The sequence below is a fragment of the Crocodylus siamensis genome, chromosome 2, assembly GCF_052110815.1.
Source record: "Crocodylus siamensis isolate JL-2025a chromosome 2, ASM5211081v1, whole genome shotgun sequence".
NCBI lineage: Eukaryota > Metazoa > Chordata > Crocodylia > Crocodylidae > Crocodylus > Crocodylus siamensis.
In genome coordinates this window covers 205,729,271-205,746,032 of record NC_143396.1, presented here as the reverse complement: position 1 = coordinate 205,746,032, position 16,762 = coordinate 205,729,271, and the positions used below count along the sequence as shown (strand labels likewise).

At 39.3% G+C, this 16,762-nt stretch overlaps 1 protein-coding gene across 1 annotated transcript in view; it reads left to right on the top strand.

The window, feature by feature from the left end:
• PRMT3 (protein arginine methyltransferase 3) overlaps positions 1-16,762 on the top strand; it is a 119,761-nt gene that overhangs the window by 69,127 nt on the left and 33,872 nt on the right. Inside the window, exons 11-12 of the mRNA XM_090032862.1 lie at positions 7,498-7,685; positions 10,811-10,897. Coding sequence (XP_089888988.1) covers positions 7,498-7,685; positions 10,811-10,897 — 275 coding nt within the window. The remainder of the gene's footprint in view (positions 1-7,497; positions 7,686-10,810; positions 10,898-16,762) is intronic.

Here is a 16,762-nt window from a genome sequence, read left to right as displayed (position 1 = left end):
GTCTGGAGATAAAAGCAAGGGCATTGTATTGTATGACTCTCAACTGCGAAAGAGTTTAAATCTAATGTAGAAATGCTGTGCTGCCTCCTGGACCCCTGTACAGCTTTGGGAGACTCAAAGCACTAGGAGGAAGCCAGAAGCAGGCTGGAGACAAGCTGCCTGCCATGGGGATAGAGGAAAGTGAAGGAGCAGCTCCCTATCAGCCCTGGCTGGAAAATTTGCAACGCAGTTAACTTTGTTGTTCTCCAGCCAGAGGGCTGGGATATTTGTACACTTCCTATCTCGCCAGGTTTTCTAGTACTGCATATTTCTCTGAAATAGAACTGTCCATACCCAGTTTCCTATTATAGTTTGTGTACATTTAACTCCTCTTTTTTTTTTTTAGTTTGACAGTGTGGTGCTTTGTTTTTTTTTTGTTTTGTTTTGGCCTCTTCCTTTGCAGTCACCCAGTTTGGTTTTTCCATGTTGTGTTAACTGTGTCCATATTCAGTTTCACTACACTGACTTAATGATTGCATTAATGACTGTGTAACGTAGTGCTCACTGCAGTGCGCTAGTTTAATTGAAGTCTCTGTCTATGCTTGGGGTGCAGCAGAGAAAAGGCAGTCTGTTATAAAGCTTAGTGTTACATGAACCAGAGATTTTCATGTGTTAGAAGAGAAATATTTATATAGTGTAGCTCACATCATTTTAATTTATTTTATTTTATTTCATTGCTTATATTGTTTATTTTAATTTATTTTATTGTTTTTTATTTTAAATTAATATTATTTTATTTTATATTGTTGTAGTACAAAACCACAATCGTATTTAGAGCCTGACTGTGTTGGACTCTGAACATGTTTCATAGTAGAGTGTCTTGATTTGCATGGACTAATGTAGTTCATTAAAGATTTCAACATACAGTAGAATAGTGATGTTTAGCAATACACCTTTTTCCTCTATAACTGATTCCTCCAAACCCTTCTCAAGATACCCGGACATTTTTTCCTTCCTCTTGAATCTTGATATTTAAAAAGGGCCGTATATTGTTCTTTCGGGACCTAGACAGTGCTAGAAGAGTTTGCAGTAACTTGATCCTTCTCTGCTTCCTAAGTGTTTTTTTTTTTTCTGTAGAATGCCTCACCTTTTGTTGGCCTAGGGGATTATCTCCCCCTCTTTGTTTTTCCACAAAAGAATACCATTTTACACAATCACGGTCTGTTCCCAGCTAATTTTGCTTGGATTTTAAATAGAACACTTTTTCCTTAAGGCGTTTATAATCCCTGTACTTCTGGCAGCTGGTATGGAGGGCAAGTGACTGTCTGTAGGACACTTCTCAGTGTCACTCTATAAATCAGCCAGCGGGTAGAGTTCAGGCACCAAGACAGTTGTGATCTCCATGGCTCCAGGAGGTCACTTCTTCAGTATATATGAGTATCAATAGGACTGATGACAATTCCAAAACCTGAGTGGCAAAAATAAGAACCCATTCTGGAATGAAACCGTCAGACCAGCTTTAGGACAAAGGTACATCTTTAAACTCTTGAATTTTAAAAGTGTCATTCTAGTATATCAAGCAGCTTTCCAAGGTGCAAAAGTATTTTTGGCTCTTTTGAAGTCTGGAAAAGCTAATGAAAGAGCCTGTCACTTGTCCAGATCTTTCAATAGATCAGTGACTGAACAAGAAGTAGAACCCAGTTTTCCAGACTTCTGCTTAATTGGCTGAGTCACACCTGTTAATTAGCTTATCAGCATCCTGCAGCATTTGATGTGAGACTATCTAGGGCAGTGATTCTTAACCAGGGTGCCACAGAATGCTTGGTTGCTTTGAGATCCTTTCGGGGTGCCTCATAGTGCCATGCAGTGTTAACACTGTCAGCTGTGCAGACATGATTCACAAGATAAGCCCAGAGGGCATGTCCAGACAAGTGTGCACGTGTGTTTCCGTGGGATCAAATAGCAGCAGCACACAGTTGTACTGCTGCTGTTTGTGCCTGGGGAATGCCTCTGTTCATGTGCTCTGGTGTGCAGCAGATTGCCCCAGGTGTGGTAGGGGAGGCTGGGGCCAGCACCTGGGGTGGCCCCAGCAGCCTTACCTAGACATTCCGCGGCTGCAGCAGCGACAAGTTGGGCGTAAAGAGCCTTGCCATCAGCCAGAGTGTGTCTCTGGCCTGCCAGGCTCCAGTTTTGGGTAGCACATGCTGCCAGGCATGTGTGCCACCCTGTTGGATTTTTTTTTCTTTTAAGACTTTTTTTTTTTTTTTTAGATACTGGAATTTCTCAGTATCTAATTTTGGCTCTGCACTACAAATATGCAGCTCAGAGAACCTTTTCACATGCACTACGTGCTTCACTGCAAAATGCACTTGCGTGCTCATCTGGGTGTGCCCAGAGATTTCAAATAGGAGTCCCTGGTGTTAAAAGCATTCTAGCTTGTGGTCTTCTGAGTTCTCTGCAACAGGAGAATTGCTTTTGTATTTTTCTGAAGTAAAAAATCAAATGAAAACTAAGAGCTGACAATTTCCAGGTGTTGACTTGAGTCTAAGAAATTTGAGAACCGCTTATCTAAGGTGAGGTGTACAGCACACACTGTGTGCAAAGAGTTCTTTTTACTGCATGCTCATCTATTCATTATGTATAACTATTCCCTTGATCTAGTATGCATTTCCCCATGTACTTGAGTGAAATGCACAGTGATTAGGAGTAAGATAGGGAAACAAAGCCTTAATTTAGAATTTAAAATCTTTAGATTCTTTGTCTTTAAAACAAAAAATAGTATCTTTGTCTTTAAAGTCTTTTGATTATTTGTTCATGTCCAGATGATGTTGGTGTTCACTTAATTATTTTAACATATTGTGGGATTATAGTCTTACCCTTTTAATAGTCTTAACAGTCTTAACCTTGTTACCCTGAAGCTTGTGAGACATTACTAACGGATAAAGGATTTCCCATCTTATTCCATTCACCACGTGAGCTGTTACCATTGACAGATGATTTCTGGGCACTGAGTCGAGAAGGACACAGATGTCAAAGCCATGGATTTGTGAGCTGGCTGCTGAATGTGTGCTTCTGTCCAATCAGCATTTTGTTAATTTCACCAATGAGAAGGAATAATTATTTGATGATAGCTTTAATCAGAAAAAAATTAAATGATAAGCCTGTTAGGATTAGACAAGGAAAGATTATGAGTGGTTCAGACAGAGTTGCAGGGAAGAGAGCTTAATTTTTGAGCAACAGGAATGGTGAGTGAAACATCATTATCTTTAGAGTAGTTTTAATCTAGAATATTTCCAAGACACTATTCCTTAAAGCATGCAAAAAATGGGGTGAAAGTAGAAACCTGAGCTCATGGGAGCTTTTGGCATGTCAACTTTATAGCTTGATCATTGCTTACACTTCTAGTAACATGTCATAATTTTATATAGAACTTGGATAACTTGGTGATGAACATGGTACACATCCCTAGGTGATACTGATTCTGTTATCATTCCAGATAATTTAGAAGTTAAACATCTAGAGCAAATTAAATTCTTATATTTATTAAAAATAGTGTGACTTCTCAGAAATGAAAAGTTTAGCAATTCTATGAAATAAAGTTAAATCTCTCTTGCCAAATACAAGTAAGGGCAATTTAATGGTAACCAAACAGTTCCCTGCTATTTTAGCTTGGGGGAGAGGTAGGAGAGTGGGAAGACTTGACTTCCTTTTTCCTTGCAACATTATTTACAAAATTACTTAATTGAAGGGATTCTGCAGAATTTTTAAGGTTTTCACGAATATTACAGAAGGGTTAAAAGCATTCCATTAGAATTAAGGCAATGTATGTTTATAGTCCTTTGTCCATGTCCCCTAGTTGTGAAATTCATTGTTTCTTGCCTAAGTCTCTGTACAGGGATTTTTTCATTCATTTTTGCTTCAGACTAAATGGGCAAATTTAATTTTCATCTTTTAGTGCATTTTTACACATGCTTTGGGACATGACTCCAGGCACTTTAATTAGCGAGCTGCACTAATTAAAAGCGCCTGGGCATCACGTATACCAGCGTCTTCACACTAAAACAAAAATGGCAGTGGAGCGCTTTGAACTAAAGCTCATTGGATGCGCTTTATATCAAAGCACCCTGCCACCATTTTTTCAGCGCAGAGAGACATGGGGACACTGATGCACATGACGTGGAAGGCTGCTAGAACCAGTAAATTTCTGTGCTTCAGCAGACTCAATTATATCAAGTCTGCTCTGACGTGCTCGATTTCCAGCACTTTGGAGCCAGCTCCGTGCAAGTGTGTAGGAGTCCTTAGTGTTGACCTTCCAGCTGCTCTTTAGAGCTTATTCTCATCGATTTAATAATAATTTTTGCAACTGACCTAGGAGTTTGGCACTCGGAGGAAGTGATTTACTAGCAGTTGGATATCCAAACCTATAGTTTAATTAACATACATAACAAACAATGTCTGTTTTGCCATTGCAGCCCAGAACTATGGGCCCATTCAACCTAGGGGTGTTACAAAGTAGTAAACTGTTTTTACATTGATTTTCTGTTTGTTTATTTTTTCCCTCTTGCAGCCTCAGTGACACTTGTTTGCTCACACGTCTTTTTTCTAGTGCTGAGGTATAGAATCTGTCTCCTCTGTCCTCTTTTCCCTGCACTTACCCAATATAGCTGCATATATGCATATCATCATCCCGACTTCCCCTTCCTCTGCTGGCCCTAATAAAAAATTCCTAAAGCTGCTTTGGAACTCTTTCTACAGACTGTGTTAGGCACTCCCCAGAGAATTCAGGATGTACTTGCCTTTGTCATTTATTTCATAGTCTGCATCCAGATTAGGGTGCCCCCTGTGCTGCAAGAGGACATGTAGAATTCCATCGTGGCAGAATCTAATGAAATGTAGCTGGTAAACTTAGCAGACCCAGAGCAGCAATTAAGAAATTTTGAGAAGTGAACATCCCTTGTTACTGGTCGCAGAAATTTCTCAGACTGTCATAACACTAGATGCTGATTTTGTGTGACACTTTTCAAGCATGCCAAAATTAAATAATGTGCTTCAAACAATCCATGTTGAGCTGCTGTCCTTTTAGTGTGCTCTTTTTTTTTCTTTTCTTTTGATTTTGTGTTTGTCTTTTGTTAATCAGAATCTGCTCTGGGAAAACTTTCTTGCTTGGCCTTGTGTTCCTCATCTGGGATGAGATTTATTCACTAAGGTGTTGGAATATATAATACATAGCTTTTTATAAGTCGTGTTAAAATAAGACCATTTAAAATGTTGTCCAGAAAGCTACTGTGTCTCTGTTACAATATGTTTGGTTGTCTGTATAGATTTATCTTCCCAAATTTTAAGATTGATTTTTTTAAACTGTCTTGAAAGGGAGTAGTTTCTTTACAAGAAGCATCTGCTGCCAGTTCATATGAGCGTCACTTCCTGTTCTTTACCTAAGATGTATCTAACACTTCGCTATTTTCTCTTTTCAGAGTATTAAAAGGAAAAATGTGTATTGGGGTGTTTGTCAATCAGTGTGCCAATGATTCTGTGAGGTTCATTTTTATGAAGTGCCACTTTTAACAAAAAATTGGCGGCAGAATCAGTTTTACAGATTATTAGTGAAGAAAAGAGAAATAACTGTCTAGATTTTCATCACCTTCAGCCTTTTATAAATAGTGATCTATCAAAATCGAGGGGGCCTATCACAGGGCTGGCCACCATTTTTGCAGAGTTATTGCTGCAGGGGGTGGTCCCCCATGCCTCTGGCCAAGGGGGTCTGGTAGCCTGGCCCCCTTGCCACTGGTTAGCCAAGAGGGCTGTCCATCATGTGGCCCTGCTGCTGATTGGCAGAGAGCTGGGGCTACACAACAGGTAGCCCTCTCAAAGGCGAGGGATGGGGGTGGCTGGTCTGCATAGCCGAGCTGTAGTGGCCATGAGGACCACTGACTCCCACTGGGGAGCCAGCATTTTATTTTACTAAGCTTCTTTGTAGATTTCACGGACAATACTTGATTTTGCAATTTCCACAAAATCATGAATTGAGTAGGTGCCTATCTGTATATTGCAGTGCTCTATGAAGAGCAGTATACTTGTTACTTAAAATCTGCATTAAAGTATCTGCATTTTTTTGCTCATGTGAATCCTCCTGTAAAAGCTCAAAACCTAAAAAACAAGGTAAGGAACTTCTCCGTGGAGGGAGCTGTAAACGTCTCTTCTGGTAGATGTGTAAGTCTTTGGAGTGCTTCTGCTTGAACTATGTGAAGAGTTAAATTGATGTACAGTCCTCCTTTAGCTTGCACACAGCCAGCTCCAGTATTGTTTTTTCCTACTTTTCTAGTAGCTAAATTAAATTTGACAAGAGACCAAGAAAGGCCTAGGCAGCTGTTAAACTGGCTAATCCAGTGAGAGGCAACCTTTTTGTCAGGCGTGATGAAAATTAGCCCCAGACTCTCCCCACGTGCCACTAAGATCCCCCTTCCCCTGCCTCATTTGCTGTGCTGCTTGTGCCCTGTGCCTGCTGTCTGATCTCCTGCCCTGCTTTCTGCTTCCTGTCCAGTCTGGTTCTCTGCTGTCTGTCCTGTCTGCTGCTATGATGCCTGTCCTTTCCCTGATTTGCTGTGCGCCACGCATAGAGGCTACCTGTGTCACTTAAGGCGCACATACCACAAGCTGGCCACTCCCACACTGATGCTTCCCATTTTTGTTTGGGAAAGTTGTAAGCAGAGACATGTCCACAAGCTGTTACTGGAAAAGGAGGAAACCACTAATGGATGCTGACAGGCTCTAGAGCTGTGCCCACCAGCTGACGACTGAGCGAGAAGTAATGAAGTATGTGTAAGGTGGAGGCCCAGCAAACAGAAGGCACTCTTGAGGGATGAAAGGGAGATTCTTCTTTTTTCCAGTAGCTAAAAGGATTTTAAAAAAATGTATCGTTAGGCATCTACCAGGCAGAAACTAAGGCGGAAGATAAATACAGGACCCATAATTAGAACCTTGGCATTCTGACTTCTGTGAGAAGGTCTTTTTGCAACTGTTTTGCACTTTGATTTTGCTGAAGAGTGTTCTTGATGGTTGTGCACATTTGGAGGGTTTAGGTCTTTCAAGTTGTTGGGTTTCTTTGATTGGCCTCTCTCTAATGGCATTCCAGTGAATTTTCAGGCTTTGATATACTCGCTTGTGGGCATTTCTAGCATAGAACCAAACTAAATGTGATGGCCCAAGTCATTTTCCACAGACCCTAACTTTCTGTACCATATTCTGAAAATTGAATTCAAAGCTAGTAGCACCTTTCCCTAACAGGGATTGAGGCACATCATTCATGTAGCATGGGAAGAAAAGCTTTGCTGCCACAACCTTGTATCTATGTGAATAAATATGGCTACAGTATGCAAGGCAGGGGGACCTTGTATAAGTACTAAATTAAGTTTCTTTTATTTGTTATTCTTAAAATGACTAAGAGTTTAACACATCTTCAAATGCTTTGGTTTTATTTTATGTCCAAAACAAAACTTTACTAATCTCTTTGTGTTGCAGTCTACCCGGACATCTGCACAATTAGTCTAGTGGCTGTGAGTGATATGAAGAAGCATGCAGATAAACTAACTTTCTGGGATAATGTATATGGCTTCAACATGTCCTGCATGAAGAAGGCTGTCCTACCCGAAGCTGTCGTGGAGCTCTTAGATCCAGACACGCTTATATCTGAGGCCAGTGTCGTTAAGGTACTTTTACCAAATACTTCATTTAAAATTGTTGTTTATTGTTGTTGTTATTCAGAGATGTATCGCTAAATTCTTATTTTCTTTCATAGTCTCCAATGTAACTGGATTTAATGTAGAAAAATGGTTTACCTTACAGAAATGTTGTAGCAGAAAAGAAACTCAATAAAGGTCCACAGCATTGACTTCAGAATATGCACCTTGCATTTGCTACTTTGTTTAGTAACTTTTTAGATCCAATTATATAAATAAGATTTTGCTGGCAGTTTGTTTCCTCCAGCAAGACCATCTTCGTACTCCATTTTATTTTCTGCCCTCAGACAGATTCTGTGCAAAAATAAATAACTTTATAGCTATGATTTGATAAATTGGACTAGTCTGCTTACATCTTTTTTTTTCCCTCATGAGTCAGACTGTTATCTTCTCATAGTAACTGTTGACATGAGTGAGTTCAAAGTAAATGGCATTCCATGTAAATGGGTAATCATTCTTATGTCATACTGGTCCTTCCAAACAACACGTTAGTAGCTTAGGTTAAATTCTAAAGCATGAACTTGTGTGAATTTTGAAGCGTGGTGATTTGCCTAAATTATTTCCCAAAACCTCCCCTAACTTTTTGTGTGCCTTGTCAAATACAAGAACAGCTAGCCTATTAAGTCTTTTCTGGAGATTGAAAGAAAATACAGCTGAGAAACTTTTGGCATGATTATTAGTGCTGGGCTTTCTGAGTTGCAATCTTCTCATGAGTTAGGAACAACTTCAAGACATGTTGGCAACTGAGGAGCTTTAAGTATCTACAGATGCCAAAAATACCTTGTACAAGCCTGTTTTGTACATGTTTGTACCCCAACAATGTGCTGATTTTTTTTTCAGTCATTTATTAACCCTCTCTAACCCTTGCATTAAAAGGTTGCAAGATCTAAGCACTCAGACGTAGGAAATGGTGAAATTAAGGTTGCTCAGGCAACTCTAATTTGGCCTCCTTGTTACAGGTATGTGATTAGCCACATCTGTCGATGACATAATTCAACTCTGTAACCTGAGAATAGAGCATGCTCAGTCCTGGAAAAAAATACTGCCTGTGCAGTTCATTCAGCACTCTAAATTGTGAGGGCATGCAGTACTATTTTGCTTCTGCAGCTTGGCATCTAGCTTCTCCAGCTAGCCTCTACTAGTATATGTAAAGCAGAATTATTCAAAAGGTCATTACTTAATTAAATTTGGTTGAGTGTTTATGGGGTTAGTTAGAGAAACATTCCATTCTGGTACCAAACTTCAAACCCTGCTCCACACAGTAGAAGACCTTGAACTTTTCAGTGCAGTGGTTGTAAGAACTGAAGGTGTGTTTCTCAACAATAGTCTCAGAAATGAGAGAACCATTTCAGCTTAAACTTAGGGTTTGTTTGTTGGGGTTTTTTTAATGGACATCTGATTTGGAAACTTTCAGCCTGAGAAGTTTGTTTGGTAGAGTTTTGAACAATTGAAAACCACATCTTTTAATAGGAAGTGTCAGGTAGTGTTACATGAAGGTGTATGCATCTTTGTCACTTAAACAGAAGCTGACATTTTGCCACAAAAATACCTCATTGATTGTATCAACTAATGCAGTTAGTAATGCCCCTTCTAAGTATTTGTAAGGGTAATCATTGTCTAAGCTATATTTTGAGAAAAATATTAAAAATATCCCTGTCATTAAGCAACACTTCTGTGACTTCTATATTATCTATAAACTAGAATATTGTAATAGAAGCATGTATTTAAGATTTTTTTTTACTAATATCCCTGCAAAAGCTGTTGTAGAATTAATGAGTTGAGCAAGGATGACATTATAGGTAAACAATTTTAATCAATACCTGTTCTACATAACAAATTACTTCCGAATAGTTGGAAAGAATAAAAATGTTCCTATTCATCATATGGTGAGTTCAGGAGATGGTTTGGTACACTATCTTAAATTACCTGCTCATTAATTTGAGGAAATACATTAGAATTGTTAAGGAAAAGCCTTTAAAGAAGGTGGTGCAGCACCAGTACTTATATATGACTGTTAAATAATGCTAAATTGGAGAAGAGGAAGAATTAGAAATACAGTCTTTAACAAAAAAGTAAATCAAAATCTTCTTAGTCACATGTTCTTTTGTCCCTGGATATTGTTTTAATACTTCGTACTTCGCCAAATGATGGATTTATGCAGTAAGCACACAAGGCTAAACTGCATACATTTTTATACTGTATCTTGGAAGTGCTTCCTAAGAAACTGACAGGACAGAGTAGTTGAGTTGTCTTACCACTATCAACCCCTTTAGTTTACAGAGACATACCAATATGGAAGAGAGCTGTTACACATTCTTGCATTTGGCTTTAACAGTACAGGCAACCCCCGCTTAATGCTGTTTCACTTAGTACTATTTTGCTATAATGCTCATTTTAAATTGATACCTGGTTTCACTTAGTGCTCAGCCAGTTTCATTATAACGCTCGCAGTCGATATCTTGGGTCATTGAAAACTTGTGGTCGCCATCTTGGATTATCAGAGAGTTTTGGTTTCACTTAACGTTCAGTTTTTCAGGAACCAATTAAGAGCGCTAAGTGGGGGTTGCCTGTATTCCTCAACAGTCACCCAGGAGGACCTTATTTTTAAGGCTTGGAGAGTAATAGTCTCTGTGCCTAACCATTCGTTTCCATTGAAGATGCCAGTTAATGCCTCTTAAGATTTGCAGCGCATACAGCCAGTGGTCTTCTAGGAACTGGTTGAAGCTATTGGCTCCTAATTTTACTTACCAGTAAAATTGAGGCACCCAATTTTTAGTTCACTATCAATATGAAATATAAAAGGTGCCCAGTGTCTTTTATTTGTGGTGTGTTCATATTTGGGGTAAGTGGTTATAGATTTCTTTGATTCATAACAAATAACATAATAAAACAGTTTTTAGCCTTTCTTAAATTCGAATATGTAGGATTGTTTTCTCTTTACTGTTTTAAGGACCTGAATTAATACCATACTGCATTACTTCTAGTTTTTAGAAAAACAAAAATAGTACTATTAAGTTGTCCAAAGTATGTTTCTCTATTACAGTTAAGCTCTGTGTTGCCAGAATTGATGTTTATCCTTTTTTTTTTTTTGTTAGCATATAGATTGTCACACAGCATCCATTAAAGATCTGGAATTTTCATCAGATTTTACCCTGATAATTACAAAGGATACTCTGTGTACGGTAAGACAGTTTATCCTTTCTGCATTCAGGTAACATTTGTCTTTGATTGGCAGGCCATACACTAATTAAAGGACTGATGATAAATGAAAGTAACTGTTGCCTTGGCCAGTTCATGTTTGCATTTACTGAGTTGTAAAATGGGCCCTTTTTAAATGGCTTATCTGATAGCCTAATAAGAGTCTGGTTCAGCAAAGAGAAAAAAAATACCAGATATGATCATTTTTGTTTTTTATGTCACATCATCCCCTGACTCGCATTCCAACCTTGAGAGAATTTTCTGTACCTGGCCACAAAATTACATGAGTGAAGGGGAAAGGTAGAATGGAATAACAGGAAGTGTTTTGGCATAGCTGAGCTACATATATTAGAGCGTTTATATTTGATAAAACAGTATTGCCCTTTATAGTAATAGTCTCAGTTATATGTAGCAGTTACTTCCCGGTTTTAGACACTAATGATGCTTTATAGATGCCACTATGCTTGTCATATACTCCAGAAGTACATCATAGAAGTGACCTGACACAATTGATTTATCCCTGCGATCTGAAACTGGCACTAAATCTAGACTTTTACACTATTGGATAGGCAGCTGGTTTTCAGGACAGTATCTCTAATAAGTCTGAAAGCATACACAGCTTTTTAGGTTAATCTTACATGAAACATTCCCTTATTCCACTAATATTACTGATAATAGTCTAAACTAAAAATTATAGCACTTTTTGGTAGTTCTGGATTGAAAGCAGTACAGAACCATATATTTAGCTTGGAGGAAGTATCAGGAATCTGTCTAGGTCCAGTATTATCCAACACCATTAATTTTGCACACTTAGCAAATTTGTGGCGGTATCAAGTTGGGTGGAGTTTCAGACACTCCAAAGACAGCGCTAGGATCCAGAATGTCTGGGAAAATGGTCTGCAGTCAAACAGATGAGATTCAAGTGCAAAGTCATGCACTTGTGATAGAACAATGGCATGCACAAATACAGACAAATACAGACTGGGGAATGATTACAAATTAGGCTACCATATTGCAGAGAAGGACCTGGGGGTGACAGTAGATCATAAATCGAATGAGGCAACAGCATGCTGTTGTTCCAGAATAAGCCAACGGCATAGCCTGGGTTGGTATCTACAGGAGTGTCACTTGCAAATCAGGGAAGCTGATTGTTCTCCTCTGTTAAACACTGGTGAGGCCCCACCTGTAGTATTGTACCCAGTTTTGGGCCCTACACCAAGAAGGATGTGGAAGGGCTGGATTCTTTTCAGTCCGTTGGGGAGCAACAGAAATGTTGTTCCCTGATGGCTTGAGAAGCAAGACTTACGAGGAAAGGCTGAAAGAACTAGGTTTGTTTAGTCTGAAGAAGAGAATACTGGGGGAGGGGGGCAGGTTGATAAAAGTGTCCAAATACCTGAAGGCAATTTATAGAAAGGGTGGATATGGTCTTTTCTTTATGGCCGTAGAGGACAGGAATAGGAGTTGTGGTCTGAAGGTACAGCAGAAGAAATTTAAGTTGGAGATGAGGACTTTTTTCATCCTTAGAAGTTTTCAAGAGCAGATTGGCTAGACACTTGAACAGGGGACTGGGCTAGATGACCTTGTGAGGTCTCTTCCATCCTTACTTTCCTGTAGTTACTTAATTTGCCTATGGAACAGATTTCTTTTCATATGGAAAGTTTGTTAAAACTGGTCTGGAAGAGATTAATTTAATCTTATTAACACTGGTATAAGTAATTATTAAACTTTGCCTATACTTTTGCATGCATTAGGCAATTTCACCCCATACTTTGTGTGTAGATGATAAATATGTAAACCATGGTATGTGATATTTGAGAAGCTTTTGATATTTATTGAATTTAAAAATGCTTCTTGTAATTAAAGCTGAAGTAAGGGCAGTACACCCAAAGGGTTTTTTCCCTGTACCTTACTATCTGTTGTTCATGATTTGAGGATTGGGAGAAATTGATTCTAAACCAATAGAAAGTATCCTTTTCATCTCTTAATCCCAACACTCAAAATTCTATAACTTTCCTGTTCAGACGATAATTCTTATTGCCTTCCGGATCTTAAATCAAAGAACTTGTATAGATCTGTTGTTTGTTTGGTTTAACAAACCTCAGAAACCAAGACGATCAATTTTAGCCTAAAATATACCTGAAACTTGTGGGGTTTTGTTTTTTCAAACTAATAATAATAATAGTAGCAGGTTTACCCAAATACAACACAAAGTTTTTTCCCCAGTCAGGACAGAGCCAAAAAGTCCCCTAGTCTTACATTCACATACAAAGAAACCTCATTAGGTACGTTGTCTACCATAAAACTGCTGATAAAAGCAGTATGTGCTCAGTAATGGAAACGAGCTATGAAGTTGATCAAATGCAGCCAATGCTGAGCATGCCTATAAAACAAGGATACGTTAGTGTAACCTATCTGAATAACATATATGACAGTGCCCATTGCACTCAGTCCTCTTCTGCGCCAGCTCTTTTTCAAGTCATTGTGAGCCACTGAATTGCATAAATTTTGACTTCTGCTTCACTTCACAGGTGAGCTGTACCTTTCTTTCCCATTTCCAATAATTCTTGTTTCTTCACCAGCCTTAAATATCTGGCAGACATCACTAAATGGGCTCCAAAACAGTTCTCCCAAAATCCCTCTGTCTCTGCTTCTCTCAGCCTGTCACATGCTTAGTGTGGCCCCACCCTCCATTAAGTGAAGCCAGAGCACATTGCCTTACACCTCATCTGCATATAAATTTTTGGAGGATCCCAGGACTTGTGACAAGCACACCTGGTTCCAGTCATGAGTGGGCAGCTACTTAGTATGTGGATCCTTTGGCGGGGGTGCGCACACATACTAAGCAATGCTGAGCTGTGGGGTCACCATGGCTTGAAATGCTGTTAACTCTGCTGGGGCCCAGCCCAGTGAGCTATGTGGTAAATCGTGAGCCTTTTGGCTTTGGACTGTTACCATGCCTAGTTTGTACTGTATATAATTAGGTACCAAAGCATTGCTTAAAAGTGTGTTTATGGAGTACCAATGCTAAAACTTGCAGCAGTTTCAAAAGTAAAATGCATCAGTTCTGGATGAACTAAGTTTATGGGTACTGTATGCAAATTACTACAGCTGTGTTTATTTCAAGACCAATGTTTTTAAATTTGCTCCTTGCTCCATGTGCTCACAGAGAACAGGATCTGACAGTAAAAGAGGGAAGGATTGCAGAAGAAAAAGGGTGGGGGAGAGGCAGAAAGTAAGGGGGTTGTCAAATGCCCAGATATATTGTCCCTGCTGTAGCAGTGGGAGGGAGACAAATTCAAGGCAGACCTCGAATAATTAGATTCTATACCTGAAAAATTATAACAGATTTATCAGTTTTGCATATATAGAGTCTAATTCATGGTAGGCTGTCTTATTTTTTTTATTAAGTATGGTAATAATTTTATGCTCCCAGTGGTAACTATGGTGAGTGAGCCTGAAGTCAAGTTGATAGGGGCATCTCACTGCTGATCATGAATGACTAATGCCTCCCGAGCCTGGGGATCACCATTTGTAGGTGGCAGCATTGGTGGTGTGTGGGGATCGTCCACAAACACCAACGTGGGGGGGGAGGTGGAGAGAGGGGTGGTGAGCTGCGACCACCCGCAGAAGCCAGCAGCCATGAGCGGCCACAATCCCAGGGAGGTCATGTGCCACCTCCCCACGAGTTGCCTGTGGTGATGATATGCCAGTTTCTTCTTTTTTTTCTCTTTCTTCCTTACTCCAGAAGGAATGGACCATTATAGAGTTTTGTTGCATTTTTATTACTCTTAATTTTTTCAAGGAATCTTAATTAGAATGTAATTATAAAAAGAGGGGGAAGTCCTTTAATTATTTAATAATGAGACTGATAAAGGCAAGCAAACCAGCCATTTTTTCAGGCAGTTAAGCCACGTGAAAAACAACTGTGTTTTGAATAGATTGAAAAGGTGTCTGAACAAAGAGAAATGAATGGCAAAAGACCAGGTATAAACGGTGTTCCATGTGATCATTAATGAATTGGAGGAGATGGGTTAAGTCAGATATGACAAGCTGACTTTGCTTAATAAATAAATAAATAAATGGGGGGGGGGGTGATCCTGAGAGAGGACACAAACCAATATATCCAGAAAAGTGAGTCCATTGTGGATCAAATGCTTTCAGTTCAATTCATCAGGTATTTAAGGAAAGGAAAGTGTTTGATTAAAATATAGTGTTTACACTTTTTAAAAGGACTAATCCGAGAGATTCTATGGGCTGCAGTGAAAACATTCGGTGTTCTTGATGAATTTAAATTTATTTGCATGGTACAACTGTGTTTGCAATTTAGGAAACAGCATGAATAGAAAGAAAAATCTCTGCTATGACATCAGCATGGAATGAATGTGAGGAGATGCATTATTCCTATTTTTCTTTAATTTGGCTGTAGAATAATTGGTACTGAGCAAGCCCCTAATTGGGACCAAGTGCAAAGATAGGATGTCTAATGGGAATGGAAATTAATGACATCCAAGAATAAAGGAGAACACTAAGCCTAATGCCCTGGAGTTCAGGGACTGAGTAATCTCTGTCCTAGATATCTGAAAGTTGACACTTGCAATCAAAGGTCTGATGACATATTCATTCAGCAATGTTTGTTAAATTGGGGTTTGGTATCATCTAAATAGAGAATAGCAAATACAGTGAACCCATTTTTTTCTAAGGAGGGGCAAGGAAGGGAGTGATCAGAGCAAGTAGAGGCTCATTAGTCTGACCTTAATAGCATGCAAGGCTTTTAACTTCTTTTTTTTTTAAGGAAACAATAATTACAGGGACATAAATAGGAAATGGTTTAGTAGGCGACATTGGTTTATTAAAGGTAGATGTAATCAAACTAATTATCCCTTTAAGTAAATTTCTGGACAAATGAAAATGCAATAGATCGACAGTCCTGGGTCCTTTGTGATACAGTGTCACAAAGGATTCATAAAAGTAGAAGGGGGCCTACTTGCCTCAAGAACTGGTAGTTAAGGTGCAAGTTTGCTCTGAAATGTTTGGTGCTTCCTGTATATCACCTTTGGTTTTGTTCAGATTCAGGTTTAACGGTATGCTGGTCTCACTCAGGTACTGGAATGGTTAGAAAATATAATCATGCAGTGCAACCCTTAGATATGTATGTGGTGATTTGCACTATTTTGGTTGCCAGTCCATTTACCATATTAACTCTAATCCAAAACGAAGTCCGTCCCCCTCCCCACTCCCTCCCCCCCATTCAGTGAGTTTGGTGGCAGCCCCATCTTGGATTTGAGTACTGGCCCAGAGCAGGCACCTGTTGTAGTACCAGTTCTAGGCCTGGAACTGGAGCTACCACCTACCCCAGCCTGAGGTGGCTTGTGTGATGGGTAAGGGGCACGTTGTGGGGGGAGTGGTTGTGAGCAAACAGTGTGGGGGAAAATGGTAGGATGGTAGGGATGCAGTGGCAGGGCAGCTGCTTTAACTCTAGCTCTTGCCCTGGCTCAGCCCACAGCTATTTTTTCTGCTGCTGCCTGGCCACTTACTGTAAAACTCCTTGTATCATTTGATGGACATAGGTACCAAATTTAACTGAGAGATTTTGAAACGAGGAAGCAATTTTTGCTACCCAGTTGCTGAAATCCTAGTTTTTCAATCTACTCTGCATCTTTAATTTCAACTTCTTGTGTTAGGAACTTGGCATCTTAAAGCAAGTGTTCAGAACATCACATAATGCAGTCTGGAGTGGCAAAATGACCACGAGTATAAACAGTGATATGAAGTGATGAAAGCTTGTTAAAATTCTATTGCTTTGACTGTATAAGGTAAAAGAATTATGTGATCTTTTTTTTTTCTGACAG